Source organism: Phocoena phocoena, chromosome X (genome assembly GCF_963924675.1).
Source record: "Phocoena phocoena chromosome X, mPhoPho1.1, whole genome shotgun sequence".
NCBI classification, from domain to species: Eukaryota; Metazoa; Chordata; class Mammalia; order Artiodactyla; family Phocoenidae; genus Phocoena; species Phocoena phocoena.
Window position 1 is genome coordinate 91,538,517 of NC_089240.1, and position 22,829 is coordinate 91,561,345.

A 22,829-nucleotide genomic window follows, 5' to 3' on the forward strand; every position below is an offset into this window, starting at 1 on the left:
TGGGTCATATCTACCCTCAAGGAGTCAGTTTTCCAAGCCCAAAGCCATCTGATTCCCTGACTCACCTGGAATCCCAGGGGGGCCTGGTTGCCCTGGGAATCCATCTACTCCTTTATCTCCAGGAAGCCCACGAGGTCCAGAAGATCCTGGTAGCCCAATTCCTGGGGGGCCAGTTGGACCAGCGCGGCCTTTTTCACCAGGAAGTCCTGGTAACCCCTTTTCACCTGGGAAGCCCTGTCCACCATCACCCTAGACAACACATAGGAAAGGATGAATCATTACTTAAGAGACTTATCTGGAGAGCCCTCTGACCATAGGAAAGAAATACCTAACCAGTATGAGCAGGGCTTTATTTTTTGGTTAAAATTCTCTGTCACTCTAGTTTTTCAATCAATTCTTCTGAGTTGAGTTAATGGGAATGAAGCTTGTCAACCCTGAGTGATCTGATAATGCAAAAGGTTCTAGATTGGTGGGGGTGAGGGGGAAGGACAACTCTGGTGGGGGGGGGTCATAGAAAGCAGCTGGATTACTTGCAATGGAAAGCTCCTCAGAAACTGAAACATTTTAAGTGACGTGGTCAGTTGTCACTAGCGTTTATCAAGTGAGCCAATGACCCATTCTGAGAAAAAGATTCCTATTTTACAGAAAGGAAAAGCACAGAGACAAAAGTGTCAGTGGCAGAGGCAGGAAGTAGCCATCAGATACTCCCCACCCGCCCACCTGCCAAGTCAGGTGTGAGGATTTACAGCACTATTTACCCAGGAACAATCGACTTACCTGAAAGCCTGGCAGGCCTGGTAAACCTGGTACTCCGTCCTTGCCTGGGGCTCCTGTCTCACCAGGGAGCCCCTGGAGACCAGGATCACCCTGATCTCCTGGCATCCCTGATACTGTACTGAGAGTCGCTTCCCCTTTCTTTCCTTTGGGGCCTTCCAGACCTCGAGGCCCAAATACACCCTGACAAAAAGACAGAAGGGAATGATGAGGAGATGCAGACTTCATAGGATTCTGGCACCTCGCATAGGTCTGACCTAAAACAGGTCCGTGGGTACATTTTGGCACAGTTCTGGACACTGGATTATGTCGTCATCTTGGATTATAATTGCCCATTTATTTCCTTACCCTTTCTAAATTTTGAAATCTTTGAGGATGGGAACCTTGTCTTCAGGGCCTGGCACAGTTCTAGGCAAATGCAAATAATTTTGTGGAAGGAAGGGAGGGAGGAAGGAAGGGAACATAGGTAGGTTAAAGCAGAAAGGGACTTTCAAGATACCTAGATAGACTTCTTCATATTATGGATCAAAACCTTGAAGGTCTGCTTTATCCCCATCTTTCTTTTATGTGTTTTAGGAAAGTGATTGGTGAGGAGTGAGGGGCATTTAAAAGCTCCCATTTGCTCCCTCAGGGCCAAAGTTTGGTAAGACTTACTGGATCTCCTGATGGGCCCTGTGCACCCCCAAAGCCTGGATCTCCTCTCGCTCCTTTCAGGCCCGGAAGGCCCAGGAGACCTGGTGGCCCAGGTAGGCCTGGCTCCCCAGGTGGTCCAATGTTTGGGACACCACCATCACAAGCACAAAAACCAGAGTCCCCTGGAGGAAAAAAAAAGACAACATTAATCTAAGTGGGCCATCTTTCCAAGAAGAAGGAAGACCTGCCAGCGGTAATTCGTGACCTGAACAACTCCATGGAGGGAATCAGAAGGCCTGCAGAGAACAGACTCGAATGAACTAGGTTCTTTCCATCAAAGTACATCTGTGCTAGTGATTTGGATTTCAGTCTTCTGGGGTGGAGCCCAGCCATCAGTGAGTCTAATGTGCAGCCAGAGTTGAGAACCACTGACCTATACTAACCAACTGAGAGTCTGGAATCCAAGCCACTTGAACATACTATTCACCAAAATGTCTTTCCCCTGTCTTTTGTACACAGGGACAAATGCCAAATAAATTGATGACAGAGATTTCAGCAAAGCATCTTTGAAGAGACAGCAAGGAGTCACTAGCACTATAGCCCAGCCACTTATACCTTCCATGCTTATGGTCTAGGAAATGAGACTTTGGATCAACAGAGGTGACTCTGAGTTTCCCTAAGATCCTGAAGGGCCTCTTCCTACCTTTAGAAAATCGATAATCCCTGAAACTCTGAAACAACAGCCTGTTCTCCAAATAATCATTTCTTGAGTGTGATCCATGAACCTCCTGCCTGAGTCACCTGGGATGCTTGTTTATAAGGCAGCTTGCTGGGCCTCACCCCAGGTCCAATCAATCAGACTCTCAGGCGGCCAGGTCCAAGAATCTAATTTGTAGTAATTTCCCCTAGGTGATCCTCATGCCCAGTGAATCACCTGAGAATCACTATCACTATTCCAGACTTGAGAGAGAGAGAGAGAGAGAAAAAAAAAAAACCTTCTGGTCCCATGGGAATATAGGAGGGGAGGCATTAGAGTTGGCCCTGTTTTTAAGTATGAGAATGGTATCAAGAAGCACACTAGCTCTGCAGTGAGTCAGGGAAGGGCCAAAGTTGACATCGTAGGTCAAGACTTGAAATTTAATATCCTTTGCCCTCAACCACCTTCCCTGGATCTAAAAATTAGAGATGGGGCTTTCAAAAATTTCTGAACTAGCTCCTATACTTAGGTAGTGCCATTTTATGATAGGGCAATGAGAAAGGAGAGGAGTGAGTTAAACCCTCTCTGTTTGAGGTCGAGGAGAGCTGTAAATTCCTTGAGAGAACAGGAGAGATCTCAGGTACATGAAACCCCCAGGTATACCCAAACCTCTCTTCAGCCAGTACTTTCACCTCTTCCTCCACCCTGCCCTGGGCTGGAGCTATAATGAAGTGATTTATTTGCACTTTAGCATCTGCCTCTCAGAGTATGAAATGGAGGAATGACCCAAAGACAACAGAAAGATGGAAAGCGCAAGGCAGCCGAAGGCTGGGGCAATCAATCAATCCTTCAGTCAATCTGTGGGGACCGGAGTTGTTTTCCTGGAGCCAGTTGGCTTTTCCAGAGTTTCAGGTCTTGACCTCTCCTTCAGGCTGAAGGTAATCATAAGTGACTTCCTGCCTTGGCCTTGCAAACTGAGAGGGGCTGCAGAATGTGCAGAGTGGCTTCTGCAGGTGGAGGGGGCAGGTAGAGTAGCCTGGGGGCCACTTTGTCCTGTGTGACTTCAACCGCCAGCCTCAGTCTTAGAGCTCCAAATATAGCACTTCCAACAGTCGCATAATCACATTCCCACTCAAGATCCAGGATTCGTCCTGTTCAGGTTCCCAAGGCTGTTAGTTTGCTTCTTCCCAGAGGGCCTTCTCCAGGGAGTTTGGGGAACAAAGAAACCTAAGAGGACAAAGTCACCTTTGATTCCTTTGAGGCCTGGGTTTCCTTTTGGACCTCGTTCTCCTCGGAGACCAGGCAACCCTGGCTCTGTGCTCTGTAGAGTTCCCGTCTCAAATGCTGGACCTTTAGGGAAAAAAACATAAAAGATTGGCAACTTACAGGAGCAAAGTCTGTAGCAAGTCCAAACTCTGTTGGCTCAATTCTCTCTACTACTACTACTTATAGGATGTCTACTACGTTCCAGGCACTGGACTAGACACTGGGGATATGGGAATAACCAAGGCAGCTTCAGCAACTCAGCAGTCCCCATGTCTATCCCAGGAAGTCCTCTTAGGACAAAAGAGGAGATGGGCACAAGCTGCAGTGGTCAGGGGTTGCAGGTTACAAAGAAACATGCGGGGCATATTTCTAGCCTTTTTCTTAGAATCTAGAATCTCATACTCAGGTAGCTGACTTAAGGAGAATAAGCCCTCTAAATGAGCTTTTAGCAGCCACTTTGAGGATCCAGGCTTGGTTTCCCATTTCTTGGACTCTCAGCCCGCCCCGCTGGAGCCCTGAGGACCAGGGAAAGCTTGAAAGAGCCAATGCTGCTCCTTCAGGAGCTGCAAGACCACAGGCCTAGGGGCTGAGAACAGTGAAGGGGGAAACGGAATGACTACGAAGTCAGAAGGCATTAGGTAGTGTCTGATCATCGAGATGGCCCTCACTTGCCTATTCCTTGGTGAACACTCTGATTGCTGTGGTCCCTAACCTGTGACATGCTCCCTCCCTCAAAAATCAGGACTGTTCTGCAATCTGGATCACACCTGGATCTCAAGACCAAAGAGAGAAACAAACAACTTACCAGGTAGGCCTGGTAGGCCTGGTAGGCCTGGCAAACCATCTCTGCCAGGGAGGCCAGCTGCCCCAATTGTGGTGTGGCCGGGGTTTCCTTGGTCCCCCTTCAGGCCTGGAACTCCCTGGAGCCCTAGAGTACCGGGGCCACCTGGAAGGATAAGCCCACACAAAAATGCTCATCACATCACCCTCCTCTTCAGGGGATTCCAATCAGTGCCGATGTTAGACACTAGCTCCAAGGGAGAATTTGGGAAAGCATCTGCCCTTCTCCTGCAGCTGAGTTAGAAGGGTCCCTAGGAATCAGCTAGCCTAACCTCTTGGGAAATGGAGGCCCAAAGACGTACAGAAACATGGTCAGGGGTGCAGAACTTCTAAGTGGCACCTGAGAGGGAAACCTGGGTGTCCAGCCTCCCATTTCTAGATTTTTTCCACCTTGGTGCTGAGATCAGCTGTATCTCCTCCAAGTGGCCGTTTTAAAAGCACGGGTATCCTTACAGAGGCCCATCTCCAGAGAATTTAGAAACTGCTGTCTTTAAAAGTAATGTCTGAGGCTTTGTATCTGGAACATCCCTGCCTCCCAGACGCTGGCATGCCCTTTCTCTGTTTACTACTATAGAGTGACATATGGGTGTGTTCCTCCAATGACTGTGTCAAGGATGTCATCCACAGGATCCTGGGTTAAGTACAGAGTGAAGGTCTGGGTACAGACTTTCGTCTGGGCTTTTGTCAGCTCCTTCTGGCAAGCATCAACTGGGATGGCACATAAACAGAAGGGTGACAGGGCTCTGGCAGGCCAACCCAGGCCCCCTCATTGACGGTCTGGGATTGCCTATATAGCTATGGTACATTACCGAGGTCAAAGGAAAGCTGCTTACCCAGGCCCTATTCTCATATACATTGGCCTTGGGCTTGCAGCAGGGAGCCTACTGACTATAGTCTACCTTTCTTTTGACTTTGGCTGGGTACGTACCCAGACCAGAGTATAGAAGGGGATGCTGAGCACCAGAGTGGAGATCTGTGCATGGGGTGGGTTAGTTTGTTTTACCTGGTAAAGCTGGTAATCCAGGGGCACCAGGAGGGCCAGGCAGGCCCTGGATGCCTTCATCTCCTTTAAGGCCTGGGAGGCCTGGCATACCGGTGTCTCCAGGATAACCTGGCATTGCAACAACAACAAAAAAAGCAGTAAGCAAACCGAAGGGAGGCCCACAAATGCCACAAAATGCCTCAAAAGAGTTGCAAGGAGATGTCCTCAGGTTAGAAGCACCTTTCTTGCCCTTCACAGGTCTCCCAGATGCTAATGGTCTCATGTGATAATGGGCCTATTTGAGCTAAGGCTCTCCTACTGTTCAGTACTGGTCTGGCCAGGGCTTACCTTCCATGGTAAGATCTGATAAGTACTAGGAAGGTTCTTCTACTACTAGTAATCTTTTGTCACGCCTCAAATCTCTGCCATTTGGGTTAAGGTGTTGAAGCCTACTCTTCATGTTATACACAGGTTTCTTGAGCGTGGAACACAGGAAGCCACCATCAACCATTAACACCTCAGCTTTAATGAGTTTACCGGACAGGGCACAGGCCTGAGAGGATGTGAGGAGAAGGAAGTTAGGAGACCCAGATTGAAGAGGCACTACAGGAGAAGCCTTTGGTCAAGCGAGAAGTAGCTGGAGACACTGACATCTAGATCTCTAGAGAAGGCGAAGGGAAGAGTTGGGCACACACAGTAACTAGAACAAGGAGAGGTGAAGGCAAACTTCCAAAGTGTCACACTATTGAGGGCTGTCCTAACCAAAAGATACTTGCTCCCCTAACCAAAGATACTTTTCCACTTCCTGTGAAATTGTCAAGCTCAAGCATGCATGGGATCACGTACATGAGAACCTGCGTGTCCCAGAGTATCAGGCTGAAGTTAGCCTAGCTGGGAGGGTATGAATCCTTCCCTAAGCATCACTAGGAGAACCATTTTTAGCAAATCCAGACCCAGGCCAATGCAAATCCTAGTCTTGGTGGACCCAACACAAACATGGAGTATGGGGCTTGGCTTCTTTGCCTAAGACATTGGAGTTAGATTCATTTCCCAAGTTTAGGATCCATGAGTGGCCCTTGTGGGGATCGGGTTTAGCAGCAATCCACTGGCTGACAAAGTATCCTCTTAACAATTACAGGGGATATAGAAGTCAACTTCCTATCTTTTTTTTTTTCCCACTCCAATCAATGAAAAGTTGCACCTGAGATCACAGCACCATCTGTATCGATGAAAACATCTGGGCCTGGCAGGCCAATGTCACCCTTTTCACCCTGCAAAGATTAAATACATTAAACACAAATATTTCTGTGACCTCATCACATAAGATTTATGTTCCCTCAAAACCATTCCCTGGGACAATGGAAGGTTCCTCCTTCTGTAACCCCTGATTTCCAGGGCCAAACAATCCATAGGTTAATTTCAAAGTCCAATAAATTTAAGATGAAGGTGACACAAGGCAGCCCAGAGGCCTGACACTCAACTGAGAACCTGTCAAGGACAAGGGATCCCAATTTTATCTTGCAACCTGACTCCAAGACAATCTGCTTCTGGGCCTGGGAAACATATCGCAGGAATAGAAAATATGCCTACACCCAAGAGGTGCTAAGGAGGGAACAGAGTTTTAACTTTTTTCGTTGCGGAGCACAGGCTCCGGACGCGCAGGCTCAGCGGCCATGGCTCACGGGCCCAGCCACTCCGCGGCATGTGGGATCTTCCCGGACCAGGGCACGAACCCGTGTCCCCTGCATCGGCAGGCGGACTCTCAACCACTGCGCCACCAGGGAAGCCCGAGTTTTAACTTTTATTTCCCACTTTCAGCAGGCTTGGGACTCTGCTACTGTCACGGCCCTTGTTAGTGGGTGATGTCAGGCAGAGGAAGTCAAAAGAGTCCTAATTCTCTCAAAAGGGAGACTCAGGTACCAGAATCAGACAGAGTGGCATATCCAGGCTTGGGAGGTAGGAGCTGTCTGTCCCAGGTGCAGGCAATAAGGGGATGCATTGCTCGAGAGAATTTAAAAACGATAACAAAACCCAAAAGTCGGCAATTCTAAACAATGTCAATAATAAAATATTTCTCCTTGTAGGGATGGATTTGCTTGTACGCATTTCGTGTGAAAAGGGTGACATCTAAAATGTCAAAATACTAAAAAATACTCCATTTCATCATATAGGCATTTGCTATGATCTGAATGTTTGTGTCTCCCAAAAATTCACGTTGAAAACCTAATGCCCAAGGTGATGACGATATTAGGAGGTGAGGTCTCTGGGAGGTGATTAGGTCATGAGGGCAGAGCTCCCACCATTGTTAGTGCCCTTATAAAAGAGGCCCAAGAGAGCTAGCCCGCCCCTTCCACCATGTGAGGACACAGCAAGAAGTAGGCAGTTTGCAAGCCGGAGGAGGATCTTCACCAGAACCTAACCATACTGGCCCCCTGATCTCAGACTTCCAGCCTCCAGAACTATGAGAAATAAATTGCTCTTTTTTATAAGCCACCCAGTCTGTGATATTTTGTTATAGCAGCCCAAATGGACTAAATAGCATTTATACTAATTCTTCACCCTTCCATCTCCTCAATCCTGGATTTTCACTTCCTAAAAACATTACCTTAATTCCTGGGAATCCATTAAGCCCGGGGAAACCTGAAGACCCCTTCTTGCCCTGTGACAGAAACATAGTTACAACTGAATTGAATGTCTAAGAGCACAAGAGGGGCTGGTTTTTGGATTAGGCCAGGGCAAATGGCACAGGGATTTTGGCCGGCATTCCAGGATATATATGGATCATACCTGACTCTGGAAGCCGTAAAATGTTCCAGAAGGCAATATGGCGCTTAGGTAGCCAACTTGCATGTTAGGAGGTACAAGGGCCACAAGGCTAGAGACGAATACAAGCAGCCTGGCTTTGCTAGGCCCTGATAACATGTTAAAGGAGTACTACTGCATCATAGGACTGAACACTGGCCACTCATCTTCTTGGGTAAAAACGAAAGAAGTGAGTGGCTGAGATTCTATCAAACAAAGAGAGGTGGACAATTTGAATTGTAAGCAGTGTTTCCCTTTGCATTGATGGTCATGTTAAGTAAAGCAAGAGGGCCTTCTGATTTGGATTTTATACACTGAGGCTTTAATGATATTAACCAAAATACCTGACTCCCTGGAGGGCCTTGGACTCCTTCTAAACCCGTGGGACCCTGTAAAGAGAATAGAGGTACCTTAGAAAGATTAATAGCCAATGCTAGACAAAGCAACTAGACGTACATAACAAAGCTCTCCAGCTGAGATCAGGATTTAGCAGCTCCTAAAACCAGGTAAGAGAATGTTCCTAGACGTGCCTTAATGACTTCTTTCTAAGCACTAATCCATCAGGCTGAATAGGCACACAGGGAATTTTTAAAGAGCTAAATAAATGGAAACATTTTAAGTACTATGTGGAATTGGGTAGAAGGGCTGGGTGGTATTATACTTAGTCTGCATTAGTTCCAAGTCATGAGATTTTTAAATAGATTGTGGGAGGGTCTCTTGTCTCTCTCCCCCAATGCATTTCTTGTTGGTGATTTTGTGTTTTCAAGACAGGGGAGTAGAGGAAAGTGGAGAAAGAAATGGCAGGGTAATGGATGAACATTGCAGAATACTCAAAAGACTCTTGACAAACTTCATGACCAAGCTAAAAAGACAATTAATTCTCTGAAGTGTTGCTTCTTTGAGGCTAAGGTTGGCCAATTACTAACAACGTAAGACCTAAGTGCCTGAAGCTAGGAATCAGAGAGGCTAACAGTTATTTCTCCACTTGAAGTGAGATTATTATTGGAAACTGTTGACTCCAAACATTACTCACTATGTTCTAGAACTTCCCAGGTTTGTTTCTGTCCTATAAAAATTGCACTTGGTCCTCTTTCTTCCATTCCTGCAAACTGCCCCTACCCCACCTTCCCTCAGGATAGAATGGAATGAAAGTAAGACATGTCATTCTTTAGCCCAGAAGATAATTATAGTTGAGGACAAGGAGAGTAAACGGGCTGAGGAACCACCTGGTGTAGGGAGTACAGCAAGTCCCCTACATGCGAACGAGTTCCATTCCAAGAGTGCATTTGTAAGTCCAGTTTGTTCGTAAGTCCAACAAAGTTAGCCTAGGTACCCAACTAACACAGTTGGCTATATGGTACTGTACTGTAATAGGTTTATAATACGTTTGCATCTTTGAAAGGTTCACAACCTGAAGGTTCGTATGTAGGGGACTTACTGTACCTCATTCCTTATTCAAAGGAGCCACTAAGTCAAGGGAATGTGGCAGAAGGGAGAGGAAGAGGTCTTAGGGACCTGCCCGAGGGTTGAGAAAGAGAAACAAGAGAAGCTTAGGAGGCCATCAAGTTACATAACAGAGATGCAAACGGGAAACAAAAGGGACCGGGTGACTTGACAGATCCAGGCAAGCAAAATTCCAGGTTCGTACCCTAGGTCCCGGCAAACCAGGGATTCCCTTTTCTCCTTTTTCTCCAGCAATTCCAAAACCCTAAAGGAAAAAGAGACCACAGATTATAACATTCATTTCCTCACAGGTCTCCTGGCTCCATCCAAAGCAAGGTGGTAATTTCCAATCAGCTCCACTGTCCCACTGGGGAAGCTCAACCATGCTGAGAAACACACAGGCCTTGAAGATAATTTGAACCGTTCATTAAAGGCTTCTTTTTGGTTCTAGAAGTAATGTCTTCTCCCCAAAAACCTATTACAAGTATTTATGGAAACACGAACTAACAGCATAGAAATAATGACAGATCTAACCTCATTGATTTTACAGATGCGGAAACTAACACTCAGAAGGGCCAAGCATCTTGCATGGGTTAGAGAGTCAATGAGACAGTCAGGGCGTTAGCTTCCATTCCAGGGCCCTTTCTAAGAGAACAGGCTGCTTCCCACCATCTAGGAGCTTGGGTCAAAGATGACCCACAAATGGAGAATTGTGTTAATCCTTGGGGATCGACGCTAGAGAGAAGAGCTTATGCCCTTTGGAGACATGATGACTGCAACATCTGCTTCAGTGGGAAGGAGTGTTTCTATCTAGAAGTGATCTAGAACTGTGCGGGCTTTAGGAACACTCTCAAAGGGACTGCAAGATGGTCACCAACCCCTCTTGTCCTGCTCACAGAAGGTGAGGGCTTGCAGCCACGGACATGGCTTGGGGATTCTCTAGGAATAAGCAGAAATCCAAAAAGCAGAGTGAATGAGAGAGCTTCCTCCCCTCTGGGTCCAGGACAAGCATATTCTGGGCCCCCGAGATACAGAAAGAATTCATTACCAGAGTGGATAAAGTCTTTCATGGCAAATGTAATCGAGGTCACTTTGTTGTTACTGTTTAAAATGGGACTTCCTGGAGCACGGATGTTGGCAGATAGCATTTAGGCCTATTATGAGAGTAAAGGAGGCAGTGAAGTTCTCTCAAATGTAAGCTTGTGAAAGACACTAAATGTTATGGCACATCTCCTGTTGTCCTCTTGATGTGACCTGGCTCAGCTAATTGTAAAAGCACTGCTCCAATCCCATTTGTAGTTTTTTTTTCTTCCTCTTTCATACTCAGAGCATTCCCGTGGGTACAGTTGGCCGAATAGCCCTTAGTTTTCTAGGCCCAAGTTTTTACTTTCTTTTGTTTTTAAAACGTGAGTTGTTTTTACTGTTGTTGTTGTTGAAGAGGGGAGTGTACGTCTGTGAAGGGTCCCACTCAAAGCAGCCTTTGGCTCCTACTTGCCATGCTGAATAGGGTTTCTATTTGAAAGGCCTGTGTGTCAAACTGAATGCAAACTTAGTTCTGCAGTTCAAATTGGAAACCAAGGCATGCTGCCCCCTGGTGGCATGTATCTATTGGCGGCTGAAGTCAAAGGCTTCACGGAGCCTTCCCTGGCCTGTGCACAGAAGCTACGGCAGCCCACGCTGCCCCAAACTCTTCGAGCACTAAGCCGGGTTCCGGATGAAAGTCTGTGAGAGAAGGTCTGTATCACATTCACTTCTGTCTCCTCCAAGGCATGTTACTGTAGCCTGACACATACAAGGTGGTCCAATACATACTTGTTGAATTAAATGGAACAGCGACCAAGGGAAAAAACTGTTCAAAAGTGTGAGGAAAAGAATGTCCAGGTACCATCTCACAGCCTCCACCTATCTTTACCACAGTTGTAAAGACAAGGGGCCCTTGCCCTTCTTCTCCGGAAAGCAGAAAGAGCCTCTGGACTCTTGCTTTCTCAGAGAGAGGGTGTGAGAGATTGAGCTACAAGGTGAGCAAAAAGACATATACAAAGTTTAAAAAGGAAAAAAAATGTTAAAAAGCAATTTGTGTGTCGGGGTTAGAGCCAATAAAACATAAATGACTTGGCAAGGTATTGGGCTGTAGGCTCAGCTTGTCTCCCAGCACAGGGAGGCCCTGTACGAGGCCCTGCTGAACAAACTGTTCTAGCAAGATGTCTTGGGCCCCGGCCCCGGCCCAGTCAGTCGCCATCATGAGCTGATCAGCACCCACTGCTCCCTTACCCCTTCTCACCCACGGTCAGGAACACCTCATTAGAGCACTAGCTTAGCTGTTTGCAGGCCTGCTCTCTAGGGCCCTGGTCTCCTGGTATTTTGGGTTCATGGATATTAGTGGCTCTGCAAAAACTCAACTTCAGTCACGTGGCTGGGAGTCGGGGCAGACAGCAGGGTGAAGAGGGGGTTGTGAGAGAAAGGCAAGCTGCGGACAGTAGGCTGGAACCAGGGGGCGTCAGGGCTCGCTGTGGAGTGAAAGACACTCTGGCCCTGGGTCCTCAGAGGCCTGCTGGCCCGAGAGGCAGGCTGCCAGCACGATGGTCACCCTCTCCGCCTGAGCTCCTCGCCCGGCCCCAGTGAGGGCGGTGGAGAGGGGCGAGCCCCACCTGCACAAGGAGGGCAGGAAGGCAGGAGGGAGGCTGAAACCTGAAAAGGGGGACGGAGGCCACGGGGGAGGGGCGGGGAATGAGCATATAGTGGGGTCACATTTTGGAGGCTAAACTGCAGCGATCGGTTTGGCTTGGCACTGCGAGGGCGACTTGAGAGGTTAGGAAAGTCAGTCTCCTTGTCAACTCTGACCCTGTCACACTGCTGCTACTGACCCTCAGGGCACTGGGTTGCGGTGGGGGTGGGGGGGGCGGAGGGGAGGGCTTAGCTTAAGTCTGTCAAGATGGGGCTCCTCCTCTGAAGGACCTACCTGAAGTGTCTGGAAAGACCAGTGCTCAGCAGAAAGAGAACTCCCACCTGTCCAGTAGTTGCCTCAGATCCACTCAATAGGTACCTCAGGATTCACCACTTTCTTCCCTTCTCTCTCCCATCATCTGCCATGTTGCCTTACCCTGCGTTTGCTGGTGCCTTGGAGGGCACAGAGGTATATGACTCTCTCTGACAGTCTCCACGGGAGCATCTGTGGCCTACACGTGAGTGCGCTGCTGGGACAATGTCATGAAATGTGTGAAGCTGGGGCTGAGCCAGAAAAGCAAGGATGCTGGGTCACTGCAGAAGGGGCAAGGGAAAGAAAGTGAGGTCTAAATCACTCAGGTTGGCCACTTGTCAGCAGCTCCTGCAAAGATCTGGGCTAGGATGGAAAGAAAACAAATGGTTGAAGGGAACATTTCAGATTCCCCAGAGATTTCCACCCTCAGCGCTGCCTTGTTTCTCAGTGAGTGTGGATAATTGAAAGCCGACGTGAGGGCTTTGGATTTGAGAAGTGTGTTTCCTCTGAAAAGCCCAGAGCATCTCAAACACGTCACCACCTTTCTTCTTACAACTATTCTGGCAGAAGTCACAGAAGTTACCTATAAATGTTCCCATTAAGCAGATAGAGATATTGGCAGCAAAGGAGTTATAGGATTTGGCCAGGGTTGCATGTGGAATCCCCACCAAAGTGGCCTGAGAACTCTGGTTTCTTGATTCCCACTCTCTGAAAATATGCTGTACCATATAAAGGAAGCTTTTTTTTCCACCTTGGATGTCTTTACAATCAACTGGGGTTTCTATTTGTCAGGGCACACTGTGAAACTCTGGAAATGCTGAGCGTGAAACGGTATTGCAGTTTATCACTGTGCATTGCTGTCAGTCAGTGTGTCTTTCTTTCACAGGGCAAAAGGGAACGGGTGAAATTGCAGAAGGGGAAATCCTCTGACGTAGAACAGGGAAGGGAATGGTAAGGAGGGAGGGAGCGTGAGCCAGTGAACTGCAAAGCACCAGAGATCACGCAATCCACAACCACCATGACAAGAATGAACTGAACAGTAGGGGGCAGTATGGTATGAGGAAAAAGCCTGGAGTTGGCTAGTATTCAAGAAAACTGAATTTCAGTCTCAGCTCTGCTAATAACTTGCTGAGTGACTCTGGACAAGCCTCTTTACCCGTTCAGGCCATGGTTTCCTCATCAGTCAGGGATATAAACCCAGCCCACCTTGCTTACATCATAGGGATGATAAGAGGTGACTAGAATTTATGTGAAATGCTCACAAAGAAAGGTGCAGACTTTATTCCCCAGCCCACTTGCAAAGTACTCTATGTCTGTGCTGTCCAATCGAAAGATAACGTGAGCTACTATGTTATTTTAAATTTTCTAGTAGCTTCATTAAAAAAGTAAAACAAATAGGTGAGGTTAATCTAACAACATTTTATTTAACCAAACACATCATAAATATTGTCATTTCAACACTGACATAAAAATTGTTAATGAGATAATTTAGATTATTTTCCTCACACCTAGGTTTGGAAATCTGGTGTGTATTTTACACTTACAGCACATCTCATCTCAGACTAGCCACATTTCAAAGGATTGGTAGCTGTTATGTGGCTAGTGGTTATCATATTGGACAGCACAGATTTATACTTTGTAAAGAAACCTGATGAACATTGTGAGTTGGGCCTCAAAACAGTAGATATGACCATTGCCACATGACATATGTACAGAGAGGTTCAGATACTTGAAGGCCCAGAGCTGGGGCTGAGGCTGAAGTCCAGGTGTCCTGTCTCCAACATGAGTATTCTTTCCCTTTATGATTCATTAGATACTGAGCCGATTAAAATCAAGGCCATTGAATAGATGGTTCTCTGTTGCCCCTGTGTCTCTATGGAGTAGTAGGGATCACTGTGGAAGTAATCTGTGCCAGTGGCTCTACTGGCTGTGTTTTCCGGCCACCTGGAGAGACCCAAAGTGTTTCAAAGAACTGCAGGGAAGCACCGGAGTCATCTCTCCCCACTTTGCCAGCAAGCCGGGGGGCAGGCCTAGTCGTCTTTGATTCATCCATTTCCCTCCTGACCCCTACACCCAATCCATGGAACTCTCATCAGCTCCTTCAAAACATATCTTGTAGTTTAAGAGATATGTCAACCAAATGTAATCTGTGAGCGTCATTTGGATTCTGATTCAAAACCAGGTAATTATAAAAAAAATATTTATGACACAATCATAAACCTGAATTCTGACTTAACAGATATTGTCATTTCTGATAATTCATTAGTGGTGATGAAATCATCATTATGTTTTTAAAAAGTCCTTATCTCTTAGAAACACTGAGGTATTTGTAATGAAATGCTACATCTGTTGTTGGCTTCAGATTGGCCGTGAGTTGCTAATTATTGACGCTAGGTGATGGGTACACAGGGGGACCATTATGCCACTCTCCCTACTTTGCATGTGTTTGAAATGTTCTGTAACAAAAATTTTAAACTTTTTACATTTTGAATCCATGTACTTCTCTCCATTTCCACTGCCATCATCCTAGTCCAAGCCACCACCATTCCTCACCAGGATTGTTGCAGTAGCCTCTGTTTGCTGTCTTCCCCTCCCCCCATCCTCCATAACCCAGCCCCCCAACTCCCACTACCACCAGAGAGATCTTAAAAATACAAGTCAGGGCCTTCCAATGGCTTCCCATTACATTTAACGTAAAAGCCACATCTGACCTACAAAGGTCTCCATGATATGGCTCCTGCCTCTCTGCCTGGTTCTTGGCCTCGCTCACTCTTCTCCACCCGCTCACCTTCTTGCTGTTCCTCTAAAGCACTGAGCTTGTTCCAACCTCAGGGTGTTGACACTTACGGTTCCCTTGGCCAGAAACACTCTTCCCGACCTTTCACGTGACTCGCTCCCTCATAATAAGCGATCCCTCAGAGAGGCCCTTCTTGACCACTCTGTCCAAAGGTGCCCATCCCATTACCCATCCACACTCCAACACTTTTACCCTTTTTTTATCTTCTATGTATCACTTACCAATATATGAACTTGTTCTCCTTCATTTGTTTACTTGTTGATTCTCTCCCCTCCCTCATCCCCCCAAATTGGAATGTACTTTCCTCAAGGACAGGGACTTTTACTTATCTGACTGTTAGCTGCTGTTGCAGCCTTAGAGTCCAGCAGAAGGCCTGGCAAATAGGGGCCCTCAAAAAGTATTTGTTGGGTGAAAGAATCTAAGATACAAGGGCACATAGGAAAGTGAAAATAGGATCACTAACACTAACTACCATTTACTCAACAATTGATACGTGCCAGGCATTTATTAAGCCCTTTTCATGCATATTATCTCATTTAATTCTCATAAGCACCCCATTATTATCCCTTTTTTGGTAGGTTAGGAAACCGAGGCTCAGAAAAGTTAAGAAACCTGTCCAAGGTTACATAGCTAGAAACTGCTGAAATCAGAAGTCAAGCCTAGGTCTGTTTTAACTCTAGAGCTTGAGATTATAACCTCTAAGCTATATAGTCTCATAAAGAACCTAATGTCCCCATGGGTTTGAGAAACAAGACATTTCCTTAAATGCCTTCTAACAATGAAGATGGTGAAATTCTCTACAATAACCATAGGAAGGAGGTCCTCCTGTTAGCTTTCTATTGGTATAGCTTTTGTCCAATCAGATCCTTGAATACATGTTGACCAAACAGGGAGACTTACCGGGAGACCTGGAGGACCACTTATTCCTGGGAAGCCCTGAAGCCCTGGTTCACCCTGGAAAATCAACCAAAGCTTAGTGAGTAGCAGCAGGAAGCAGTGAACATAAAGGAGATAGCTCCCTTGAGTTACTTGGGCTGGGCAGTGGGAGACCATAGGGTATCCCAATTGGGACACCAGAGGCTGGTGCAGATTGCCTAGTCTCCACAGCTAGTAACTACACCAGGATGTCTTAGTTTACGGAGCCCTTAGTAGTGTGGAAAGGACCAAAGTCCATGACAGGCAAAGAAAACTATCCAGAACAGAGTCTCAAATGCTCAGGCTAATTGGGAGATAGAAAAGATGATCATCTGCTTTCTCTCTAGCGGAAGAAGCTGTTCAGTGCAATTTCCTCCAGCAAATTACTGGCTGTAAAGACACCAATGGTTTTGGGAAAACAGTAACAATTACAGTTTGCAAAGGGAAACATAATACTCTAATCTCTTTCCTTGATATGCTAATTTATCTATAAGTGCCATGAAAGGGCTCCCTAAGGTTTGGGAATGATTAGGGAGGCAGGCAATTTTTCATATGCTCCCAAACTGTTCCCAACTCAATAATTACTTCCTGTAAACCTGGAGAAGGCCTGGAGCTGTTGCTTCCACAAAGACAGAATTAAAGAAATGGGACTAAACACCTTCCCCTGCCTGGGTCCCTTGACCACAGGTGCAGGATCACAAAACTTAAGGAATCCCCAGGAAGGAAGGGAAGTCAGGTTATTGAAAGATATCTGCACACCTTAACAGCAAACAGTCATTCAAATACAACCATGTGTACACTCATATCAAAATAGATTATAAAATATCTCGGTTAAACAGGTCTACAGCTTCAGCCTTGGTAGTTCAGATCAGGCAAATTAGGGCATCTACTGCCACTTGGTGACAGTATACACTATTTGCAGGGTCATCTTCTGAGGGCAAATAGTTTCTTTAAACAGATAACTTGAAAGCAACCATTATACCCTATTGCTCTGTCACAGTGCTTTGGGGACAACATAAGTATTGACAGGGTTGGTAGTTAGGAGGAAAAAAACCCAACTATTCAATGTTTGTTTTAAGTTATTCAGCATTTTGATAACTGAATCTGCAAAACAAACACAGAAAATAGCACTTGAACGAATATTCAGAAACCCAGTTAAGCTCATATCCATATTACCCAGAACCCTCTATCCTTCCAGTATACTCTGGTTATTAGAGTTGAACTCTGGTATTAATAGGAAAAGGCTTATTAACTTCTTGTTCTCAAATGTTCACTACCTTGGATCCTTTCTTCCCTTTGGGGAATCCCATGAATTCCAGTTCCCCAGTAGATGGTGGGGGTCCTGCAGGGCCAGGCAGGCCAACATCCCCCTGTAAGATCAAAGGAAACATTAAGCAAAGCAGACACCACACAGATATTTCTCCGGAGGGTAGGTTTGTCCTCAGGATGTAATTCACAAATCAACTGTCCATGACTTTAGCCTCTTCACCCTCACCCTTGCATCAATGAGGAAACAAAGCTACCAGTCTCAAGGGGTGAAAAGAATTATAAGCCTGACCAGATGCATTTTGTACCAGCACTGCAGAGGGAGGAAACAAGATGGATGAAAGTAAATGGCAGGTTCACGGTTGCCATGGTCATGCATGAAAGGGTGTTTAGAAGAAAGCAAAAAAGGATTTGAGCAAGGTAAATGGCTACCTCTTGGCAATAGTGATCAGACTCTAATTGGTCCAATCATTGCCAAGAGCACAAGCAGAGGCAGTGAAGTCCGTGTTGGAACACTGAAGACTGGATTTGCTCCTTGAAGACAGTGCAATGTACAAGAGGCAGCCGCCAAGGATGGGGAGGGCAAGCTCCCAGTCTCCCTTGAGGCTCCTAAATCACTATACAGTTTGTATAGAGGGAAATATGAGAATGAGGGAAGGGAAATAAAAGGGAATGATGAGAGGGGGTTAAGAAGGAGAGATAGAGGAGATAGAGGAGGAGGAGGAGGAGGAAGGATGGAGAGAAGAGAAGCAGAGAAAAGGAAAGAGAAGGCGACACAATATAATACAAATCAGCAGGGAAATACCCAGGTGGAAGGAAGAGAAAATATATCTCAAGAGCGTATGTTTGTAAGACATGTACATTTCACAGGTAGGAAGCAGGAAGACTACAATATTTTGAAGGAAAAAGACTACAGTAGCCTATGCGTGCACATGCAGCCCTATCACAAGCAGGCATATGTGTGCAGCTAGACACATTTCTAGGAGCATATGGACTGCAGAGCGTATGTTCCAAAATTTATTTACCTTGACTCCTTTCTCTCCTTGGAAACCTAACCCCATATTCCCCTGAGGCACAGGGGTGTAGGGAGGAAAAACAAAATCAATTACTAAACAACCTCCAGGAACTTAAATTGGAATGCAGTCTTTTTTACCAGAAAGTATGTTTAACCAGACCAGAATATCTCTGGGGGAACTAGAGTACTTAGCGGTAGGAGGTCAAATGCCCCAAGACAAAGTATACTTACATCAGGACCAGGGAAACCAGGGGGGCCTGGAGGACCCTAGATTTAAAATGAAAGGAAAGAGCGCTTTTTAGTTTCAGCCCCGAAGAATCTAGGCATGTTGAGAGTCACTGAAGATAAGTCCCCCACCCCCTTGGTGTGGTCTGGCTTTGGTGTAGCAGATTCTAGCTCCTTCTCCCTGGGTTCCTTTTCTTAAAATCTCCTTTGAAATTTCCCCAGTTGACCTGATAACCACATTCATGCTAAGGTAGTGAAGACTTCATGTGTCATTCTCCCCATTAGGCCAGCACTTTTTAAATGATGACTTTTGGTGAAAGTAGACCAAAGTAATCAGTGGTGGTGGGATTTCACACATTGGAGAGAGAACAATCTGGGGATGTGGATTTCCCAGAACCACACAGATGACTGGCTATGCTCTTCCTATAGCCAGTGATGGGAAATAGGTAGGTGGGAAGAGCTCTCCAAGGTGAAGTACTGAGAAAGATTTTGAAGCTGCCTCTGTGTTCAGGGTGGGTGATAATGGTGTGATTAATTAGCAATGTCTGTCGTGGGTAAGGGGAGTGGAAGGTCACAATAAATGTACCGGGTATTAGCCATCCTTGGGCTATACTTTAGGTTGAGCTAGACTAGGAGGCTTTGGAGGCACAGAGTGGATGGTCAGAGAGACTCTGATAAAAGAAGATAACAAATAGCTCCTGACAAGAGCATGCTTCACTTTAACCTCCTAGAATGGAAGTTGCCTTTCTCTGCTAGGAGGGCCTACATTTACATCGGCTTACATTTACTTCACGGCCTGGTAGGGAAAGCATTCATGTGAATGCTGTGAACACGTGGTAGATTTAGCTGGTTCTTACTTGCAATCCTGGTGGTCCTATGGGTCCCACAGCTCCTGGAGATCCGGGTGCTCCTTGTGGGCCCTAGAGAGGCATGTTTTTATCAAGGTCAAAAAAGTATGGCAGTTTCTCAAAAAAAATATATCCACAAGAATTGCACAAGAATGTTCATAGCAACTTTATTCATGATAGTTAAAAACTGAGAAAACACGATGGCCCAAAACCTATGGGATGCAGCAAAAGCAGTTCTAAGAGGGAAGTTTATAGCAATACAATCCTACCTCAAGAAACAAGAAAAATCTCAAATAAACAATCTAACCTTACACCTAAAGGAACCAGAGAAAGAAGAACAAACAAAACCCAAAGTTAGCAGAAGGAAAGAAATCATAAAGATCAGAGCAGAAATAAATGAAATAGAAACAAAGAAAACCATAACAAAGATCAATAGAACTAAAAGCTGGCTCTTTGAGAAGATAAACAAAGTTGATAAACCATTAGCCAGACTCATCAAGAAAAAGAGGGAGAGGACTCAAATCAACCAAATTAGAAATGAAAAAGGAGAAGTAAAAACTGACACTGCAGAAATACAAAGGATCACGAGGGATTACTACAAGCAACTATACGCCAATAAAATGGACAACCTGGAAGAAATGCACAACCTGCCAAGACTGAATCAGGAAGAAATAGAAAATGTATATATCTATATCTATCTTAGATGTGTATGCACCTATTAGCAGAGCTTCAAAATACATGAAGCAAAGACTGATGGAACTGTGAGGAGAAATAGATTAAAAAAACCAGTGAGGACAAAGAAGATCCATTAGGTCTGTTTATATTTTGTTTAGTTGTTCTATTAATTACTGAGGGAGGGATGAAATAGATAAATTCATGATTCTAGATGGAGATTTTAACATCTATACTCGCCCCAACCAGCTGAATACATAGTCTCTTCAAGTACATATGGAACATTCACCAAGATAGTTCCATAGGTTGGGCCATAAAATAAAACTGAACAAATATAAAAGCATTGAAATCATCCAGAATATGCTAACTACAATAAAATCAAACTAGAAATCAATAATATAAAGATATCTGGAAAGTCACAAATTTGGGGAAATTAAACGCCACAAGTCTCCATGGGTCAAAGAAAAAATCCGAAGGGAAACTAGAAAATATTTTGAAATGAATGATGACAATATTGAAAGCAAGAGAACGAAATCTGAAGAGCAAGATGGTGTGGGGAAATGCGTGGCCCTGTTAAAGCTGGGGAGCAGGAATAAGGTGATATGTGCTTAGGTAAGGGATGGAGAGGCTAAGTGAAGTTGAGACTTAGGAGGGAGAGAAAGTCTCATGATGTAGCCTTAGGTGGACAGCATCTCTTTCTTGATGACGTCAGTGGAATCCTTAGGCCACATTCCTACTAGTTTTTCACATCCTGGGGTGGGAGGTGGCTGTGTGTGTGTGCAGAGACCGTGTCTGAATTGTCTCAGGGATCATTCCTAGCCCTTTGCTCAGTATCTGTTCTGCTCAGTATCTGTTCTGGAATGGAAGAAGAAAGGAAGGAACCGTGATACAGGAAAAGAGGAGGAGAGAAGGGGCCTTTATGAAGCCACTTCAAAGGAAAATGATGACAATGTGGAAAGTCAAGGAAAAACAAAGCTCTTATTAGTACAACTCATGGCCTTTCATGGACTCACTCTTATTGAGTCCCTAAAAAAAATTTCTACGTGGAATACCTTTTAAAGAAGAGTGTTTTGCTTCTTTTATTTTACCCACAGTACTCTGAACACACAGAAAACACTTAATAAATGCTTGCCAAATGACAGGCAAAATTCTTTCCTAATACATCCCAGGGAGGATGCAGGTCCCTGGCCGAGAGGTCTGAAAGCCAGCCTGCCATGTCACTGGAGGTAGACAGTCCATCCTCTCAGTACTTTCTTATTTGGCAAATGTCGATAGAGTGATCTATTCTACTTTACCTCTCTGGATTGTCCTTGAGAAGCTCTACAAAGACCTTCGAACACCGGAGAGAGGAATGAAAAGGGGTCATTGGGAGCTCAACACATAGGTAACAACTTACAGTGATTCCATCCAGTCCGGGCAGCCCAGGCTCCCCCTGAGAAACAGACAAAGGCAGAACATTGAAGAGATGAATACATTAAGCTTGTGGTATTTCACAGATAACTGACCTAAGATGCAATAGGCATAAAAACGCATCACTGAAGCTTGGGCCTCCTCTGTCAAGGTCTTGTGTTTTAAATAATGCATGAATTGGAGAGATTCAGCCATCTATTTTTTTTTTCCTAAGAAAAATCTAGACTCTAGAAGAAAAATATTATAGCCTTGGTTGAACAGGAATTCATATTTTACTTGGATTAATTAATTTTCGCCTTTGCTAGGAACTTATCAATTAGAAACTGCTTCTGCGGGCTGGTGATTTTCCTGCTCTTTCTGGAGGAAAGCAAAGCTACCTTCCAGTGTACCTTCATCCCCAGAGAATCTGTGCCCGTATGTATACAACGCAAATCAGACATTTCAAGGGAGAATCAATAGAGCATGTAGTCTCTGATTACGTTTTAATTACTTTGCAGCATCTTAAGTCACCGTATGAATCTGTAATATAACCATCTTGTGGAAATTGCTGTGTTCCGCTGGGTCCAGGGTCTCTCTGGTTTTTGGCAAAACCATTTAATCAATGTTTGCTACAACAATGGTCACATTCTGACACCTGCTAGTCTTACCCCGCTTGGCTTACAGTGAAAAATCAGCTCTCTGCAACCTGGGAAGAGCACTGCCTGGGTTTTAGCTCTTGGGGAAGCTGGCTTGTGCCTGTGAGCGAGTCACATAGCCTCAGGCTACCTCAGTTTTTCTATCTGTAAAATGAGCAACAGCTCTCAGCTACCCACACCCATCACTGCCTTCCAAAGTGGTTTCCAATATTTCTGGCTCTGTGCATGGGTGGAAGACAGAAAGGTGCCATCTTCAGCTGAGTGAGCTTGGGTGCATCTTCCCCTCAGATGTTGCACACATAGATTCCTGTCTGCTCCCAGGGAAATGATGGGCTCCCTTCCCACTCTGCAAGGGATTAGGGTCAGTCATTTGGCACCAGAGTTTACTGAAGGCCCACAGGATACCAAGCAGCATACATCAAAAATACAGCCACAAGAATACAAAAGGTTCTTGTCAATTCCAGAAAGAGATGAAAGTTTCCAGCCAGCTGCAGGGTTGATGGGCAACTTTTGTAGATAGCCAGGGGCCCAGCGAGGGTGATGGCTGGTATGCAGGTACAGAAAAGGGCGGAGCCATGATCCTGGGCTGGTGGCCATGTTAAGATGGGCAGAGACATACATGGCTTCAAACC

General features: G+C 45.5%; 1 protein-coding gene across 1 annotated transcript in view; it reads right to left on the minus strand.

Moving 5' to 3' along the window:
* The window catches only part of COL4A6 (collagen type IV alpha 6 chain), an 83,660-nt gene that overhangs the window by 30,787 nt on the left and 30,044 nt on the right, over positions 1-22,829 (minus strand). Inside the window, exons 7-22 of the mRNA XM_065900242.1 lie at positions 21,549-21,584; positions 19,490-19,552; positions 18,639-18,674; positions 18,418-18,459; positions 17,404-17,496; positions 16,112-16,165; positions 9,643-9,702; positions 8,339-8,383; positions 7,798-7,851; positions 6,394-6,463; positions 5,214-5,321; positions 4,176-4,316; positions 3,350-3,454; positions 1,429-1,589; positions 778-957; positions 66-249 (exon numbers count right to left, since the gene is read on the minus strand). Of these exons, the coding sequence (XP_065756314.1) occupies positions 66-249; positions 778-957; positions 1,429-1,589; positions 3,350-3,454; positions 4,176-4,316; positions 5,214-5,321; positions 6,394-6,463; positions 7,798-7,851; positions 8,339-8,383; positions 9,643-9,702; positions 16,112-16,165; positions 17,404-17,496; positions 18,418-18,459; positions 18,639-18,674; positions 19,490-19,552; positions 21,549-21,584 (1,432 nt within the window). The remainder of the gene's footprint in view (positions 1-65; positions 250-777; positions 958-1,428; positions 1,590-3,349; positions 3,455-4,175; positions 4,317-5,213; positions 5,322-6,393; positions 6,464-7,797; positions 7,852-8,338; positions 8,384-9,642; positions 9,703-16,111; positions 16,166-17,403; positions 17,497-18,417; positions 18,460-18,638; positions 18,675-19,489; positions 19,553-21,548; positions 21,585-22,829) is intronic.